At 40.7% G+C, this 19,549-nt stretch overlaps 1 protein-coding gene across 1 annotated transcript in view; it reads right to left on the minus strand.

The window, feature by feature from the left end:
- The window catches only part of mgat5b (alpha-1,6-mannosylglycoprotein 6-beta-N-acetylglucosaminyltransferase B), a gene marked incomplete at its 3' end in the record, with an annotated part of 29,628 nt that extends 12,930 nt beyond the window's left edge, over positions 1–16,698 (minus strand). Inside the window, exons 1-3 of the mRNA XM_080905274.1 lie at positions 16,295–16,698; positions 15,100–15,212; positions 2,832–2,976 (exon numbers count right to left, since the gene is read on the minus strand). Coding sequence (XP_080761400.1) covers positions 2,832–2,976; positions 15,100–15,212; positions 16,295–16,362 — 326 coding nt within the window. The 5' untranslated portion in view covers positions 16,363–16,698. The remainder of the gene's footprint in view (positions 1–2,831; positions 2,977–15,099; positions 15,213–16,294) is intronic.
- Positions 16,699–19,549: the final 2,851 nt, after the last annotated feature.

The following is a 19,549-nucleotide window of genomic DNA, read 5'->3' on the forward strand; positions in this document are numbered from 1 at the left end:
ACCACAGTGGATTTTAAATGAAATATTCATGATGTGTCTAAAGTGCAGAGTTTCAGTTTTAATTCAAGCTGTTTAGCAGAAGTGTCACATTTAGTTTTTAATTTTATACTGAAGATCTTGATTGTCTAATTAAATCCACTGTGGTGTACAGAGGCTAAATTACAAAAATATCTCACTGTCCCAAAACATGTGGATTAAACTGTAACTAGAAAAGAGGACATAAGTTAGATCTGTATCCTCTTGATTGATTAACCAAATTAGCAAATAACAGCTTCAGCATAGCATTTCGTAGCATTACAATCTGTGTAATAGTGCTGATGCTGTGGAGAAGAACAGTTTTTTCCCCCCACTTATTTACACTTTCTACTTCAGATATGCCCTGTGTGTCCAAAGAAAAGTAGTTAGATAATAAGATTACAGGTTGCTATTACTAGATTTGCCTTGCAGGGTGAGTTTTCACAAGAGTAAATATTTTCTGTTTGCAGCTGCTGGTGAACACTATTAAAACGGTTAAAGGCGATCCTTTGCGGCCTGATCCTCGTCTCTGCACGGCTCAACACATTGCTTCATAAACATCTGACATGGAAAGACTAAGAGAAAAGTACATCGTGACCTTAAACTTTTGCACATCACCACACAACTTGGTTGCTGCTTGCGTTGTAACCAACCAACATTCATTAGTGGAACCACTTTATTGCAGTGTATCATTGCTGTTTTACATGACACTTAAATGAATTATTCAAATGAGCACTTGTGTTATATAGTAGTATTTCTGGAATTTATATTGCTCGTTAAACAGCTCTGAATATGTAAACCCGCAGAAACTCGCAAAAACAAATGAAACAGTGGTCCAGGGCCAGATGCAGATCGAGCAGAAAAAGTCTGATTTCATTTAGGCAGCATTTATTATTTTGTGTGTATGCACGCGTGTGTGTCAGGGGAAAGCAATCATACTGTGCTTATATGCATAACTTAACATAATTCTAAAACCCAATCTCATTCCACTTCAGTCCATACAGAGCCAGCACCCAAGAATACAGGCCATTTACCATTTACCAAGAAGCAAGTGGCAGCCAAATATCTTTTTCTATCCCTTAAGTTGCAACAGGGCAGCACAGATTAATTAGCGGTCACACAGATATACAATCCGGTCGTTAAGTGATGACGTGATGAATCCTACTTCCGGGCCTAAAGTAGTCTGCGTTTAATATGGCTTTTGTGTTGTTAACATGTTTAATGTTTTGTATTTTCTTCTATTTAATCTCAAAAAGCTCCTAAAACAGTCAGTGATCACTGTTGACCTCCCTCGGCTTTTATTACCGCTAATCATTTATTTAAGCTCAGTTTTTAAAACCTTAGGATGGAACTACAGCCCAGCCCATGCAGCAGTATATGAATGACTAACCTCGTATTGTGGATGGATTATCTCAGTTGTTCTCCTGGCTGAAGTTTGGTCCTTTTACAGCATCCTGCCATGCGATTACATTTGTTCCTGACCACCGAGAACTCTCACGTTAACTTTTATCGAGTGGAAAAAAAGTTAGCTTGTTTATATTATGCTAACATAGCTGTGTCGCTAGCACATCATTATTAAATACCAGCTAGCCAAACTTCAGTAACCCTACAAACGTCACTGCTGTTTAGCTTTCTGTCTTCCTTTATGTTGGAAGTGATAACAGAGCTGTACGTTTTAATTTGTTTCCAAAACCCGACAGTCAGGACATGCTATATTGTATTTAGATAGAAGCTAGCGAGCTAACTCCCTGCTAACTTCTAACTCCGTTAAATGTCATAAATTCCGTTTTCATGGATGCCTGGATGTTAAACTCAATTGTTACACCTGGTAGAGTAGAACGCTGATCATTTTATTAAAGATGAAAGAGTTTAGACAGTTTTTCAACTCTCAGTAATGCCACAGTGATCGTTTGATATATGGACCTGCAGCGGAGTTTAGGCCCAGACACGGCTAGTGACGTCAGACTTAACGACCGGATTGAGCACAGGAGTCACACGCACAGCCTCTCATTGTGCAAACATACATTGGTTGTTTCACACAGAAGCATCTATATTTCCATCAATCTGGGAGTGTAAAAGGCTATCAGCTGGTGAAGAGCAAGAGGACAGCTTAATTACTTTCACAGCATTATACTAGGTGAGCAAATTTTTTCTTGCTGGGAGATTTCACGCTAACCTCAAGTGTGAACTTTTACCCAATATGTATCAGCATTTGTGGTTGGTTTTGAAACTATTTGCCCTTTGTCACCGTAACATTTCCAGTTTAGTCCCTGAGAGGCCAATTAAATGATTGTTAGAACTGTGAGACTGAGGGTGTATTCAGGGAGCATTCTGCAGTGGAAACTAAACTGTAACATAGAAATATAAATATGTGGAGCTTTAGCCAGTAAATATTTTCCCATCACACTTGTGAAATCAGGGTTCAGGTTAGGTGAGGCACTATACGTCTGCCTTCATTCATTAAATGCAGATCGAATCGGTTACACAGTGAACAAGCCATACTGTAAACAGAAAATGTCCCTGCAGATCTCTAGAGATCATCAGAAGTGAATTCTGAGAGGAAAGAGTTCCTGTCTATGACGAAGACACAGAGATGATGGACATGATATCTAACAGGGGAACTAATAATAAATGCACCAAAAGGAGGAAGCTTGGAAGCTTCCTATCCTTAAACCTGGAGCAAGTGCAGGCATAAGAAAAGGTCAGTTGCCAAGGAAACCACAGAACACACAACTCTAGCTTGGCATCATATATATGTCTATATACATGTATACACATATACACAAATCGAAATGCAAGCCAGTGCTATACTGTACCTGTCCAGTGCCGAGCTCAGCTCATCCAGCCTGTGGGTGTCAGTTGTGTTGCCCAGTTTTGACAGAACATCCATCCTCTTCATTATTACCTCCAGCATGTCACAGATTTTTCTCAGCACCCCACGAGACTCTTGACCACCAAGTACTAAAATAAAACAAAACAAAAAAATAGAGACAGATAAATACTATGTGACTAATAACACCTCAAAAAAAATCAGAAAGATGGCACAGAGAAGATGAGGAAATCAAAAGCAAGAGGATAAGGCACAAGAATTTATTGAAATAACACAGAAGTCATTCAGGTGTAAACTGCTGCCTCCTTTAGAGGTAACTACGGCAGACCCTCTGCCTCCATCTCACCACATCTCTAGCATCCTCCTCTGGTCAAGCCAAACCTCTACATGTCCTCCTTCAATACGTCTATGAACCTTGTTTGTGGTCTTTTTCCTCCTGCCTTGCAGCTCCATGTTCACCATCATTTGTTCAGTTTACCCACTATCCCTCCTGTGGACATACCCAAACATGTCAGCCATGGCTCTCTAACTTTGTCTCCTTTATCTCAACCAGAGCTGTCCCTCAGATGTACTCATTGCTAATCGTGTCCGGTCACTCTCAATGAAAATGTTAACATCTTGAACTCTCCTGGGTCAACAAATTACCCCTGAAACTCCAACCTTCCTTCATCCTTCTTTACCTCTCGTGTGCACCATCCTTTGCTTTGGATGTTTGACCACATGTAGATAAACTCATCCACCTTCACTTCATCTGCTCCTGGTATCTTCACTGTTAAACCAGTCTCCCTCTCATGTACACAAATGTATTCTGTCTTGCTTCTACTGACTTTTCTTTCTTTTTGTCTCCAGAGCATACCTCCACCTCTTCAGCCTCTTTTGCTCCCTATTCATGGATTCTCAAAGAGCCTGTCTTACTATATTACTTATGATATTACTTTAATTCATTACCCAGTTTACTCTGGTTTACCTTTAACATCATCTCAGTCAATTTTCTATGTACTTTCATCCCCCATAACTAAAGCCAGCTGCTCACTGGGAACCAGCACACCCAGCAAAACAAAGGAATGGTCAAATTAGACTCTCAGTGTTGGACTTATTTGGCGCTTAGTTCAGATTATTAATGACCTGACTGGTGGTAACCCAGAAGGGTGCAGTTTACAAATACCCAGTCAATTAACAGGCTTGCAGAAACAGACAACCAGGTCAAAGCAGAATGCTGAGCCAAGGTCCTGACCCTTTGCTGTTTGCTTCAGTCACACTAAGCCCAACGTCAAGTATTCATTTTAAAATGTAAATGCACGAATTACCAAGAAAACACAAATAGCTCGGCGTGCCTCAGGCGGTAGGTCTTAAGTCGCTTTTGATGAGAAAAAAAATTGAAGAACCGAGAAAAAGAGTGCCACTCTTGGGACTTTGGAGTGAATTTGTAGCCTGAATTCCTGAAAAAAAGAAAACATCCGAAACCAACAATAGCCTCATATTGTTCTCAGAGAGTGAAAATAAAACCTCACCTTTGAGCGTTCCCTCATCAATTGCATTAGGCTTTGGAAACTGCAATGTGTGCAGGCTGCACTTCCCTTGTCAGGGTTCATTTATCACGGGGCAGGGAAAAGTCACCTTTCACATAAAATAAATAAATAAACTGCATTACATCTCCAGTAAATAAAATAAGGAGAGGGGAGGAAAAACTCAACTTCTTCTGCTGTTTGTGAGAGTATGTGTGCCCCCCCCCAAAAAGGAGTGCCTCTCAAAAAAGGTTCACAGAAATGTTGCACTGATATACTTTCCTTCACTGCCTGTGTTTTGTTCTTTGGCTGAGGCTTTTCTATTATCCTCAGTCAAACTGGCCTAAAGACGTCTCCTTTTGAATAATTCAGTAGTTAGACAACAAATTTTTTATTCTACGGGCAGAAAGAAAGAGAATAAATGAATTCCCTTTAAGATTTGGAGCATTATAGCAGCAGTTTAATACTATACTTTTATAAAACACTGAACCAGGATTTTAGTGTTTTTTAAAAAAAAGAAGATTAGAAAGAAGAAAGCTAGTGTATTATCATGTTGTCTAAACTGTAGCATGTAAGGCCACATAAATAAACGTCTATTTGAAAATTGCAACCACTACTTAAAACCATCTATTAAAAACAAAAAACAAAAAGGAAAGTCTGTTTCTTAATAAGGGGGATTCAGACTCCTTGCTAGGTTCAGATGATCCCCTATCAGTTGCCGTCTACTCGCTGCAGTAAATCTAAACAAAGCCCCTGGGCTAAAGTGTGGGAAGAATTCACATTTTTCCACAATAATGATCCAGCTCTCACACGTTGTGCAAGTAAATCACTATTACTGAGACTGTGCCCCACCCGCCACCCCCACCTTTCCTGCACAGTGCATTTTTAGCACTAAACCTTATATATGTTTGCAATCAACTGCTCATCAGATAGCCTTTTGCTCCCGTTTTCTGTCGTCTCTTGGGAAACATTAGCTAATGTGTTATTTCCCATGCAGATCTGAGTGCACCGACAGCGGTGCAGCAGGAGTTGATAGTGTATCTACGTGCTAATGTAGCGCCTCCTCTGTGTCATTCCTCATCAGCTGGTTAATAAAAGGCACATTTAACGACAGCTAATCTCCTTTAAAGGCTCAATTTCAGAAGTGCCACAGCACAATCAATATTCTGAACAAATTCCAGTTAGGTCACCATCTTTACTGTAGCCTGCTGTGTCCAAAGCACTTGCTGACCGGCTATAAACAACTGCCTTCCAATACACCCACAGGCTCCGTGTAGAAGTTCAATACCACAGTTTTTACCCAGCCTGTCCGCCCAATATACAGCATCTTTTTATCTTTGTAGCTGTGGCCCTCGGTGTTTTCCCCCATTCTTTCCCCATCACTTGATCCACAATCATACACAGTTTGCTCATCAGCACCGCGAAATGTGTTAGGCCGCGTCTGTGCCCTCTGGCCATAGTTCTTCGGCAAATTGTTTATGTGCCATCCAAGCCTCAGTGTTTGAGTCTACAATTGCAAACTTTGCTTTTACCCTACATGTTCAGCCTTCAAGTCAGTGGCATTTAAAGCTCGTCCTCTGGGCTTTTTCACAAGCATTTCTGCTGGGCCAAGAAAATGTTGGTATGTTTGGAAAATGGCTGTGAGTGTGTGAAGCCTAAGTTGTTTACAGAGAGTTGTTTACTGATTTTAATACCACCTCAATGTTGAAATCATAAAATTCATACAAATCATGTGTGTTCATTTTAGTTGCAGACATAAAAACAAAAAACAAAAACAAAGAGCCCTGCACTCTTTGGCATAATAGCATAAAAAAAATAAGTAGGACATGTCACGCTCATGTACAGCCCACACCATGCTTTCTGTCTGATTGCCTTATTGAAAGGTTAATATAATGGCCCATACATGTGGTTACCCGGCTAGGAGTAATTGCAGTGTAGAGTAAAATGCTTTAAAGATCATTTATTGATGGTGATTTATTTATTATTTATGCATGTTGTCATATTATATACATGTACTACTTCAGCCGTGTACACCGTTTTGAAAGAAGGAGCAGTGTGCAGATGCTACTTAAAGGGAAAGATGGTGTTTTAACTTTAGCCTACTGATAGATAAAGCTAGAAGGACTCTGCAATGCACCTGCTTCCTCTGAATTATATAAATGTTCTGGAGTCTATACCACACAATAAAAATAGCTGTGAAATGACTATTGTTGTAATTAGGCACTACATACAAGAAAAAGCTGAAAAGACTTTGTATTTTATTACTTAATTTCCAAAAATATGTATTCAATATAAAGAAACGAACTGCAATGATGGAAAACACGTCAGGGAAAAGGTCAAGCCTTGTTTGTTTGCAAGAGCAAGTCTGCTTAAATCAGCAACAAATTTGTAAGTGGGAACAAAAGAGTGCGGAGGCAGACCAGGAAAGGCCAGCAGCAGGTTAGACTGCATGACTGTGAGCAGAAACAGCAGCTTGGATCCCATCTTCAGTGTGAAGACATGGATATCATGATACCATCATTAGATTGATAAATACATTCACTTTGGTTTTAGCTCATCAAAAACATTACAAAAGTCTTAAGCCACCCCCATTTCTTTACATTTTGCCTCCAGACTTTGTACTTTTTTAAAAAAAAATGTTCTCGAGCAATAGTTCTTCTCTGAAGGTCTTTCAAGGTTTTTCTTTGCAAATTGCTGCTTTTTTGCTCACTTGCCTTATATATTGTATTTCTATGCATTTTACATTTTTCAGTAAATCATTGCATTTCTTATGTTCCTAGCAAAATGTAAATAAATGAGGAGTGTTTCAAGACTTTTGCATCTTTTAATCTTGTTATTGAAGATGAAGGCTGGGTTGGTAAAACTAGGTAATAAAGTGATGGGTAGTTTACTATTAACATATGCAACATGACAAATAAATGAGAAGAATTTCCTTTTCTCTGAAAAAAAAAATATAGTGGGTTTAGGAATCATGTTTTAGGTCATACCACCCACCTGTACATTGTAGATCAATGAGAATCATTGATACAGCTTGAAATATTAAAAAGAGAATAAATCTGTGTGGGTACAGAGGAAGAGCAGTACAGCAGAAATGCTCAAAGAGTACCAGAGCTAAAGCTGAAGCTGCAAAACATGCGAAGATAGAGTTGAAGATTTGTCATTAAAAAAAAAAGTTTAAATTGTGTCAAAACAGTAATAGACCAGCATTATACTATTGCATTGTTAGGTGATTAATGTAGAAGCATAAAAGGGACATTGGCAGCACTCTGAGGTCGCTTTAGTTGGAGTGATTTTAATTGCTTTGTGTACTGACATACAGTTAGACCAGTGAGTATTTGTACAATGACATTTGTTGTAGTTTTGGTTTTTTACAGATTGGATTTTTCAATCAATGTGACTAAAGTGCAAAGTTTCAGCTTTAATTTAAGTACTGTATTAACAGGTTCAGAATTACAGACATTTATACACAGTCCCCCATTTTCAGAGGATTTATTGGGCAAACCTAGATCATTTTACATAATAGGACTGTTTAAAATACTTGACAGCCTAAAATCTAACAAAGAACCCTTGCACATAATAAAGTGCTGCGTTTCCTCCCTTGAGATGCTCTACTAGACCTTTACTGCAACCACCTTCAGCTGCTGCTTGTTTGTGAGTCTCTCTGCCTTCAGTTTTGTATTTAATGACTAAGAAGCATGCTCTATAGCCTGAGATCAGCTGACTGACTTGACCATTGAAGAATATCTCATTATTTACCTTGAGAAACTCCCGGGTTGCTTTTGCAGTATGCTTTGGCTCATTATCTAATTGCACTGTGAAGTGTTGTTCAGTCAGTTTTGCAGCATTTGGCTGAATCTGAGCAGAGACTGTAGCTCTGCAGACTTCACAGTTCATCCTGCTACTTCTATCAGCAGTCACATCATCAATAAACACTAGTGACTCATTTCCGCTGGCAGCCATACTTGCCCGTGCTGTACCATTACCTCCACCATGACTGACAGATGATTTTGCATGCTTTGGATCATGACTTGTTCCTTCTCCATACTTTTCCCTCCCCGTCATTCTGGTTCAAAGATAGGGTTGTTGCCTCTCGCTTTAACTGTGCTTTTGTTATCTATATACAGTATATGCTAAAAATCAAACAAATTCAAACTATCAACCAAACTATCGATTGCAGCAGTGTTTAAAGTCTGACTTTTACTCAATAATTTATTCTTTTTCCCCATTAGCACCACAGAAAGCTAAATAAATAAATCCAATCTTCCCTGCTATCCACTCTGGCTGGCAAGGTTTCTCCGTGAGGGAGCTTAGAGCTGAACCTCTCCACCTCACCTGTCACCAGGATAAAAATCATACATTCCCTCCTGCTCTGAACTCAGACATGCTCAGCTAACCCTCCCCCCGTCCTCACGCTGCAGATTCAAATATTCATTACAGAAAAGGCTGATTGAGATTGAGTTGCTCTCTGCTTTTTGGCACATGTGAGGGAGCTGCCAGATCCAGAAGCTATTAGAGCAGAAAACCTTTGTCACTTATCCTGCATGCAGCTCCAACCTCTTATTATGCCCGACAGCCTGGAAAAATGGAAACAACCTGCACTATTTTTTAAAAACACGACTCCCTCTAACTTCAATTAAAACCTTAATCTTCTATCCACAGTGTGCAGATAAACCAACACATTTAGTCCTACGCATGATGATTTTTGGATTACACCGCACGGTGCGAAACACGGAATTTCCACCTTTATCAATTTGCAAATGTGAAAATATATTTTAATTGGATGTTTGATTTTTATGATTTTTATTCAGAGCAGCAGCACATAGGTTGCTAATTTACAGCTTGTAGATATTTAGTTTTTTGTTCCTTGCACTTCAGCACATTTTGAAAAAGAAGTGGAGACTTCTCAGCGGTTTATGTTAATATTGAAAGAACTATGTGTGAGATATAGCCCTTTTAACACAATATATCTAAAGGTTATTGGTGGCAGTAAAGAATTTTACTATTTTGTGGAAAATCCTGTATCTTCAATGAAGTCTGGGAGCTCTTTGTATCTCCCCCTATAATCTCTGAGACCTTCAGCAGAGCAAGCTCCAGCTTTGCTTGCTGTGAAGTCTCACAGCCCAAATCTCCAGCAGATAAGGTGACTGGCTCGGTCAGACATCCTGAAAAGCTCTTTGGATGCATAGGTTGTTGGTTTAGGATTTCTGTTGTCCCGCTGAGTGATAAAATTTGCTCCTTCAACTCTGTCAGTTTTCTGAAGATAAGCTTAAAGAATCCTCCTGTACACAGATCTGCATTGATCCTGAAGCTTGTGTCAGCAGTGTGCCAGTGCCATTGGCAGCCATTTAAGATCCATGCTAGATCCTATCCACGTTCGGCAGATGGGATGGGATCTGTTGGCTCTTTTGGGTCATGGCCACCCCCAGTGCTTTCCTCTTTTTGTTTGCGTTTTGTTTCTTCAGACTTTGATTTTCTATAAGTGAAGTCACTGGGGTTTGAGCTTGCACTGTGGTAACCGCCTTTTTCCATCTCTTCTATATTAGTTTCCCTTACACATGACCAAATGTTTATGCATTGTACTGAAAAGCATCTGAACCCGAATCTAAATAACAACTCTTAACTTTCACTCAAACTCACTCTTTTGTGCATGAACTGACATTCCAGTAACAACCTGCTGCTTATGAACCATTTGGTAAGCATGTCTCCAGGTATGTTTGGACTTCCCAGGAAAGAGGTTCATCCCACAAGCGGCTCTTTGAATAATTTTTCTAATTCTACTCCAATTAAAGCTGATCCTTAAAAACTCTAGTGCAGTCTCCAGTATATTATTTTAAATTGAATGTGCTTAGGCAAAGACCTTGGAAAAAAAATGTGTTTATGTCTGTGGGGAGAAAAATTACGGATTATTATAAGAAAGCTGCATGGTGGTGAATTGTTTTGTACTCGTGCCTCAGGGCCTGAAGGATCAAAGTTAAAACCTTTCTGGATTCATGTTGGAGTCTTCTAGTTTCCTCACAGTCCAAATTCTTGAACATTAAATTAACTGGTAACCTGTATAGTGTGTACAACAACTCTTCGCTTTCACTCCACCCTGTTTTTTAAACCCTGTTCCCAGACAAGGGAACACACTGAGCTTCTCTAATAGCTCCCAGATTGGATAATAAGCAGCCAGGCTATGTTCAGTTGCTGCAGGGAAATTAGAAGCCCCGTAGTAAGGTCATATCATTCTGAAATGGTTCAGTTGAGTAGGGATAGCCAATCGTGATACAAATATGAATACACTGGAGGACATGTGACAAATGTTTCCCATCACTACATCATGACTCCGAGATTGGTCCTTATCAAATAAATTAGGGCAATTAAGATAATTAGTCTAACTGCCAAATTATTCGAAGTGAATAATTACAATAACAAAAACATGACCAACCAGCAAATAAATTCTGTATCTTAGGGCAATTTTTTTTCTTCACTTGCAGTTTTTCTTCAGTTATGTGTTGCGGATCATTCTGCAGTCACCGCAATGCATCAGGTTGTTCTGATTCTACCTTTAATTTTGGAAAAATGTATTGTGATAGCGTCATGTGATTACCTTCTCAAAATGGTTAAAAATATACCAACTGGAGCTGGTGTGTGCAACTGCTTTTGTCAAGGGGTCACATGAGAAACTGGGACTGTTGTGGAGGTCTGCACCAGCTCACAACTGGGACTGTTGCGGAAGGTAACAGTTTTGGTTTCTCATATGATGCTAGTGAGCTGGGACCTTAAGAACTGGGACTTTGCTACTTTAGGAGTGGATGACTAATTTTCCCAAGTGGCCACTTGAGAAAATTGATCACCCACCCCTGGACGAGATGGACCTACTATTAAAAACAAAATCAATTACACTTGAATTTCCTAAATTCACTTTCTGAAACGTACATTTCTAAAGCTCAGTTTACTAAGAAACATACTGTGTGCCTGCACAGCGTCTCCACTTATTTTCCAAGAAGGAAGAGTAGTACTTTTATCCTCTTTCATGCTTTCACTGCCTACTATTCTGCATGAACATATTTCCTGTTTTTGCACAGACACAAAAATACATGGAAGCAAAGGGATACAACAAGAATAGAAAGTGAACTTCCTGACCCAGTTTGCAGCTCACGTAAGTGACAATACTTGATCAGTATCCTCTCCACCCAAAAAAAGCCATTGAAATCAACCAGCCTACCATAATAATTTCATCTAGCATAGGACTCAGTATGGTGTAAGAGCATATTGCTTGTGTGAAATCCATTGCTTCTTTTTTTGCTCTATTTTGACTTTACAAGCACAGATATATTCTGTGGCCACACTCCAATGGAAGCAATTATTTTACTGCTACTAATTTGCAGAAAGTTGTAATCAAAAGTGTTGTACTTATATTTCCCTATAGGTCACAATTAATTAGCTAACATGTACACACAAAATTCAACAGTCCAGTCAACTTAACCACTTAAAACTAATAAATAACAGTTTTCTTTATAGTTCACAGCAAAAACATTGCATGAGTATTATCTCCGCCTAAATCTGTCTATTGTAATACCAAAAAACAAGGGAGGGGGGGAAAATAGCATGCAATAAATCAGCCACAATACACCCTGATGACAATTCTTTAAATAAAAGATGCTCAGCACCAGAAAGCTGTAAATAACAATCTGAGAAAGCATGTTAGCGGTTGAATCTAGCCACAAACTGTCACAAACAGCAATCAGTGTCTGCATTGTCATATCCGCCTCACAATGCAAGCCAAAAAATAAAAATCTGCTTTTTTTTCCTCTTCACCAGGTGAAAGTGTGAATGATGAGCAGTCATCTTTTATCCACACCTCTTCTTTGTCAGGCACAGATCCAGACAGTCACCTGCACAATCATTTCCCATTTCTTCTCAATTGCTGGTGAAGCTCCAGCAGTAGAAAACTTGGGTTTATTTTATTCATAGTACCAATACACACACGGTGGAGGGACAGTGCTTCGATTTCAAGCACATTATCAAACTTTTTATTCAAAAATAAAAAAAAACAAACTCGCATTTTCAGCTTTGCTAGACGTGCAGATGCCACACCCTTGCTTTGCTATGATCGATGTCAGAAAAGGCTCATTTTCATCCATCACGTAGTGAAGATCGCTGATCCATGAAATAAAAAAGTTCCATCAGTGTCTGTGAAAGGATGGCAGTAAACAAGGTGCCGAACAACACTCCCCGCACACCTGCTGCCCTGCTGTAACTCAGCACTTTATGAGGCTAAAGCAGCTTGTAAGCAGCTGATTGTTATTCATTATTATCTTATTTCCTTTTGTATGACTTTATTATTCTTTTAGGAGCAATTTCTGCAAAACTGTTTAATATTCACTCATTAATTAATATTCATTAAATTCAAATTCACAGGATGCAGGAAAAGCAGTTAAAAAAAAAAAACAACTCAGGTAATGGAGCTTGCATGTAAGAATGAAGAGCACATTAACATCCGAACCATTTCGTCTTGCTCTGAACTGGGTAAAAACCTGAAACCGCGCTAGGCCCATTTCTCTCTTTATGGCTAAACTGCATCAAGACCCCCGTGGCAAAAGGACACACTGTGAAGGTGGTCTTCAAAGAGCTTATTAGAAAGCTACGGTACGCCTCTGGAGCCTTTAAGATATCTAGGATCAAACGCCTCCGCCTTTCATGCACCCCACTCTGGAAGAAATGGTCTCCCTCTGACCACCCCCTTCCCCCCCTTACTTTTTCCACATCATTAGTTTCCCCTATTTTCAAAGGGAAGTAATGAAGGAAGTGCATGCACTTTAAATCTGGATAGAGCTTTGCATCCCAGTACATTTCTCCGTCTCTGGCAGAGCCACAAAAAACAACAACAAAAAAAAAAAAAAGAGCCAAGAGAATGATAGAAATGTAGAGGCAGGGGAGAGAAACAGAAGGTAGCAACCCAGTAATTACATATTTTTTTCCACACCTTTTGCTCTTCAGGCAGTTATTGTCATTCACAAGATGAGCAGTAAACAGAGCTGCGGTTCCTGTCAGCACAGCCTGGCCATTTTCATCGATACAAAAGTACTGTGGGCGTTACGGTGCTTCTACTCTTTTTACGAAATGATCACAAAGAAATTGAAAAGAGCTACAATGTGGGGTCCGATGCATCCAGCCTTTGCTCTTGCAGCTCTCCAGAGCATCCCGTGCAAAGGCTCGATGGGTGCGATAGCTACAGTAATCGCCTTCGAGGTGCCGCTCCACTGAGTAACTCATCCCAACTTAATTTATTATGCTAACTCCTGGTCCACTAATCCTCACTCCCAAGCAGGCACATGTGCATAAACACACAAATGCACATGGAGAATGAGCCTTTACATGGTTGGGCTCTCCCTGGTTAGCAGCGTTTAATGAGCCGGAGGCCTCATGGCTTCCCTTGACTGCAGCCTGTGAGCGATTAATTAATCAGACAGCTCTCCTGTCTTACACTCCCTCCTTTCTGGCTTCCTCACCTTGAACCACTTCTCTGTATACCCTTTCATAAACGGGTGCTATCCCTAAAATTATCACCCATGATCACACCTGATACAACATTCCCATCTACACTACAGAATTACACAGATTTTTTTTCCTGGTCTGAGAATTATTAGTTTTAATAACCAAGACGTTTCTAGTACTAATTCAGTCGGCAACATCTTTACAGCTTGCACGCACAAAAACCACAACGGTGTGCCCTTTACTCACCGACCCAGAGCCAAACTGCATTCTTCAGCAGAGATTAAATTCATGCCGTTGTCTACTTTACATAGGAATGAATTGGCATCAGTGTGGTGTGTTGCTAACACAAACTGGTAACAACTGGCGTCCTTGGATGGGTGGCAGTGGATAGGGAGCATTGCTTCTTCTAATGCCAGCTGGTCTCTGTCACAGAGGATGACACACAGTGTCAACATTGTGCCAAGCGGTGATAAAAAGGTTAGAGAGACACAAAGTCCAAAAAGCTAACAATGACTCTCCCAAATGGCTTGTGCTGTAGTGGTTTGTATGCAGAGGCACATAGCACAAACACAGAGGACGTGCCCTGAAAGATAACCGGTTTCTCTGAGGGATGGCTGCGCATAGTTCGGATTTCTTTCTGGAGTGGAATTCATTTGAGGGATCTCTGTGACAGTGAAGCCTTTGTTGGTATTTTAAAATTACCTTGTGAAAACTGTAGCTGTCACCCTGAAACACGCAGCTTCCAGCCCTCCAATGATCAAACTATCTTTGAAATCACCAGTAAATATGATTATAGCGTGAGTCATTTTCTACTTTACTTTTAAATGCTCTGCTTATTCTTGTTTGGCTGAGCTTGCGGGATCTGGCCGACTTGTAGATTACTTCCTCTGCACGACACACCGTGTGGCCCTGCACTATTTGCCCACACGCGGGGTAAAATAACCGGCATAAAGATGGACAAAACCATGAGCCAATTTTCAGCTGCGACTACAACTAAAATCGAGTCCCTCCGGGTCAGAAGAGGGTCATGACGTGAAAGCAGACGAGGAAAAAAAAATGGCGTGTAGATGAGAGGAGCCTCTCCAGGCGATGGTACCCCCTGACGCACTCCTGATGAGCAAAGTGAGCAGGTCTGTCAGTTCACTGGCAGTAATCAAGGAAGCCCCATGAAGCTCTCAGCATGTTTCCAGCCTGTTCATTACAAGTGCAGGGCACAGCCACTGAAGTCACAGGCTGCCGAGCGGCACTGATGTATAACCGCAGGCTTACCTTCAGCTCGCATGGTGAAGGGGGAATCTCCGGGTCGCTTGGCCGAGAACTGGCCCCCAAGAGAAGTCATTAGAAAGCACAGGCTGAAGAAGCCGATCCCCACCACAAAGATCCTGCAGGAGAGGGAGACAGACAAAAGGGCAATTTGTGACATAAGACCAAAAGCCAAGGACAGAGCTCAGGAGACAGAAAGAAGCAGAAGACAAAGGACAGGTGGAGTAATGTCACAGAGGAAATGCAGCAGAGTTCAGTTCAAACTTAGGACACTGAATACTTCATGACATTTTGGACCTATTTTTCAAAATTCATTTTGTCTCAGTCAAGCCAAAACCTTTTTTTTGGGGGGGGGGGCACTGTGTACTCTTGTGTCATTTCAAATTAACCATGACATGTATGGGTTTGCTGCATCACACTGCGCTCAGCGAGCACAAATCCAAAACAAAAGCATTCTGTTACAGGCAAATGACTGCATGTGGGAGAGAAGCACGACATTTCTAAAGCTTAGAAAACAAACGCTTTGGAGCGATTGACTTAAGACAGGCTCCTCTGAACGCTCCAGGAGCCGTGCTGAGAACTGCAGGTCGGATGGTCCTGCACTTCTATCATACACACCTTTTGTTTTTGTTTTCTAAGGCAAGGCTGAAAGCTGACTGCAGCCGCTCAACTACAGCCTCAGTGTCTGTGATAGAGCCGCATGTGAGATAATTGCGCGGGGTCAAGGTTGCTAATTACGCGGGGCTGTTTAGTTCACGAGCTTACGTTCAGCCCGTGTTGTCAAACTCTGAAGTTTTAATGAGTTTCTGTCTGCTGGCTTTGCTTCCACTGCTTCTCCAAGCTGCTTGTGTGGAGAAGCTTTAGCTGAATAAGCAAATCTTAATTGTGGCACAGCGGCCGCTTCTTTACTCCAATTAATCGACAAGCTCTGAACTTTTAAAACTTGCTCTACTGTGGGGGGGGGGGGAAGCAAGAAACACTAATCGGTCACAGTCTGGGAAACACTAAACGATCAATTTGCAGTGGTTTTGCTATATTTCTCTTGAATCCCATTTATTTTTTACGACGTTGAGGCAAGAATAATAAAATAAAGTCATATTAAAAATCAAAAAGGAGAGGAAATGCACTCTCGCGTTACCGTTTCTAAAGTCAGCAGGCTAGTGCTTTAAGCCGTGGAAAAGCCAAACTAATGTGTTCTTACCTGAACGGTTTGAAAGTGAGAAGACATCTCCTCAGCATAATGGAAAGCTCGCTGCTGGCTGCGATCATTTTCCACACTCACAGAAAGCGTCGGCTCTGTTTAACATCGTGCGAGTGTGCGTGCCGAGCGGCGTCAAAGGCATAACTTTCAGCCGGGGTCCTGGACAACGACGGGAAGTGCGTCCAAGACAACGCAACTTCTCAGCCTTCCCGGTTCGCTGGGAACAAGTTCAGCGGAAATCCTGACGGTGAGTCGTGCAGACAGCGGGGTGGATGGTCCTTCTGAGGAGCGAACCGAGACCGATGTAAGCCGTGATAGTCTCTTTTAATAAGTTATGATCGTAGCTCCGGTGCTGGTTAATTGTCCTGAAAATCCACGCGGCATAAGCGCAATAACCCAGGACTGCTGAGTTCATTGAATTACTCTGAGTGGATGGAGCACTGACTCTGTTCCTATTACACGAGTGGCTCTTTAGCTGGGGATGCGTTACTGATAGCGCCATCTATTGATCCAGCCTGATATACAAAAGTTGACACCGTTCTTGGAAATGAATGGGCGGATAAAGGTAAACACATAATTTCTAAAAATGTGAATATTATAGTAATATATTTTTTCAAATCACCACGCCCCCCCAAAAAAATAAATAAATAAATAAAATACAAATAAAAATAAAAATCTGCAATAATTAAAATGAACCTGACTGATGCTTAAATTGCCCAACAAAAAGGAGAAAACACGTCACAGTCCTGTAATGTTTTTCTCAGTTGTGGATAAATCCGGATGGAGCGCCTCTACAAGCACTTTGAAATCGATTGCCCTCAGAAGGGTCCTTTAAGTGAAGGAAAACTAGAAAACATGATGAAACGCTCTGGTGTACAGAAAATGTAATGCGGTTCTCTGAGTTGTTGGCGTAATAAGGGTGAGCTGGAGGTTTTGTATAGGCGCTCTTCTGTTTGGAGAAAAAATACTCTAACACACTGAAGTGTATATTTAGGTGCTCTTTCAAAGCATAATGCCATGACGAGTGGCCTTTCGGGAAAGACAAGACGCGGTGTGCTGTAAGGGAATAAAACACGGTGGAAGTGTCCTTTCAGAAAAGAACACGAGCTGCTGTGTTCTATAAAATACCTTTACGATGGCCATTATGGAGAAGAATAATGTGTCCGTCGTGCAGGCTGGCAACTTGGAAAGACCTTTGGAGTTGTTGTTGGTTTAGAGCAGATAGAGAAGTGTTCTTTACTCATAGACTGAATCCAAAGCTGCAGCAGCAGAGCACAGGGAAAACTTCAGCCTGAGAATGCTGAAAACGTCCATGAAAGCTGGAAAATCTGCAACACAAATCATTTCAACTCGGAGTCAGTGTTCAGAAATACTCATACTACCCCAGCAGCAGGTTTCCGTTTGTGGGGACGTTTCAGCACCCAGGACAGCTCCACTTGCGAGGCAAACAGCAGATCAGCAGCGACACCCAGAGGGCGGAATATAGAATACAACAACAGGAGTGTCATCGTCCTCTTTTGAGCCTCGTTTTGACTTATAGGCCACGGATCATTTTAAAATAAGATGCTGCAGACTAACAGGTTGACTTCATTCTAAACTCCAAACACACATCACCGGGCAGTCCATAGTGAGTAACTCTGAGTTTACAGCAGGTAGTGGCTGGATTGGCCCTTTCAGATGAATAACAATAAGATTTTTTTAAAGATGGAAATAACCAAGTAAACAAGGAAAACAGATATCAGCAGATAAGGTTCTTCTAATACATTATGATCTGGCACCACGAGGAATTCTAGTGAGCTTCTGGAAACAAACAAATAAAATCTGGCACCATTCTTTAGACACTTGAGCCATTTAATTTATTATTACTATACCATTTGGTTTATTACTTTATTTTATTATTATTTCTTTATCATTTATTTATTTGGGGGGGGGGGGGGGGGCGCTCCATCCTAATGAATGACAGACAACAGCTTCCTCTGTTGCCATAGAAACTGCTTTTGCTTTGCTTTGTCTTGTCCAGTTCGGCTGGCTCTGCTGACATTACGAGCCCAAGCTGACATTTAAAATTCATCACCGGTGAGATCACATTCACTTACTGTAAAATGACAGCATGACAGGCCTTCTTCTGACTGGCTGCAGAATGCAAAATCCCAGCAAGGGTTACCCATGACAGACAGCATATTATGTGTCTGTGTGCTTATAAGAGCTAAAATGATGTTTGTTTTATGCATATGTCATTCATATCTTTTTATTTGGAAGCAATATGTAGATGCAGCTGCACAAATGAGCAAAGCGAGCACGGATTTGTGCATCAGCTGTGATTCAGGTATAAATAATCCCACCTTTGCAGTGTCATGTTGGGGTTGAACGGCAAACACAGCGAGGCTAACAGAAGAAATAATTTCTTTATTTAAGAGGTGTTGGTTTCTAAGAGAAACAGCAGCATTGTGTCTTGAGTTTGAACCACATGGTGCAGCAGGCAACTGAAAACACCAGCTGAGAAAATGAGCGCAAGGAGAAAAAGGAACAAAAGCATCAGAGAAGAATATTAGAAGAATAACAGACAGGGAGGCCGTGCTTAAAACCTCGGTCTGTTTTGCATTTCTGGCACATAACAGAGGACTTGAATGTGCAAGAAGACATTTGGATAGGCCTGCAGAGCTCTGGGAGTCTGTTTCGTGGAGGGATTTAAGCAAATTACATGATATGTACATGATAAACACTGTCCTCACAACTGAGCACGAGCAGCTTCGTCCTGTCATCGTGCTGTTTTGGCGCTTTTGGAGTAGTTTAACCTTGCCTGACTTCATGGGATTTTACAGAAAAGGAGTCACTCCGTCTGAAAGTTATGTTTGAACAATGATTGTGAAAGAAACAAAATTGGTTTCATAGACATAGCTATGTGGTGACATAGGCCTGCAAATTTTGACAGTACTGTTTTTGTCTTGTAACATGGTAGGAGAGAACAGTCCTGATCGCATTTATATTGTTAAAATAAAAGGCAAGCTAAATAATAAAACATCCACCATTCACATCAGCATAATGAAAATGAAATAAAGATGAAGATGTGAAAAGGTGAGACTTTTCAAAGCAATAATACTAAAAAGTACAGCCTTCTTATGATGTAGGATACAGACATGTTGCTTGTTTTCCTGCTAAATTACTAATAAATTAACTTACATTTATGTACAGATTAGTCATGCATTACTTAAGATTACTTACACCTTAATGAAACTGACTTGCAGTTGAATTATT

The sequence above is a fragment of the Rhamphochromis sp. 'chilingali' genome (genome assembly GCF_963969265.1).
Source record: "Rhamphochromis sp. 'chilingali' genome assembly, chromosome: 15".
Taxonomy (NCBI): domain Eukaryota; kingdom Metazoa; phylum Chordata; class Actinopteri; order Cichliformes; family Cichlidae; genus Rhamphochromis; species Rhamphochromis sp. 'chilingali'.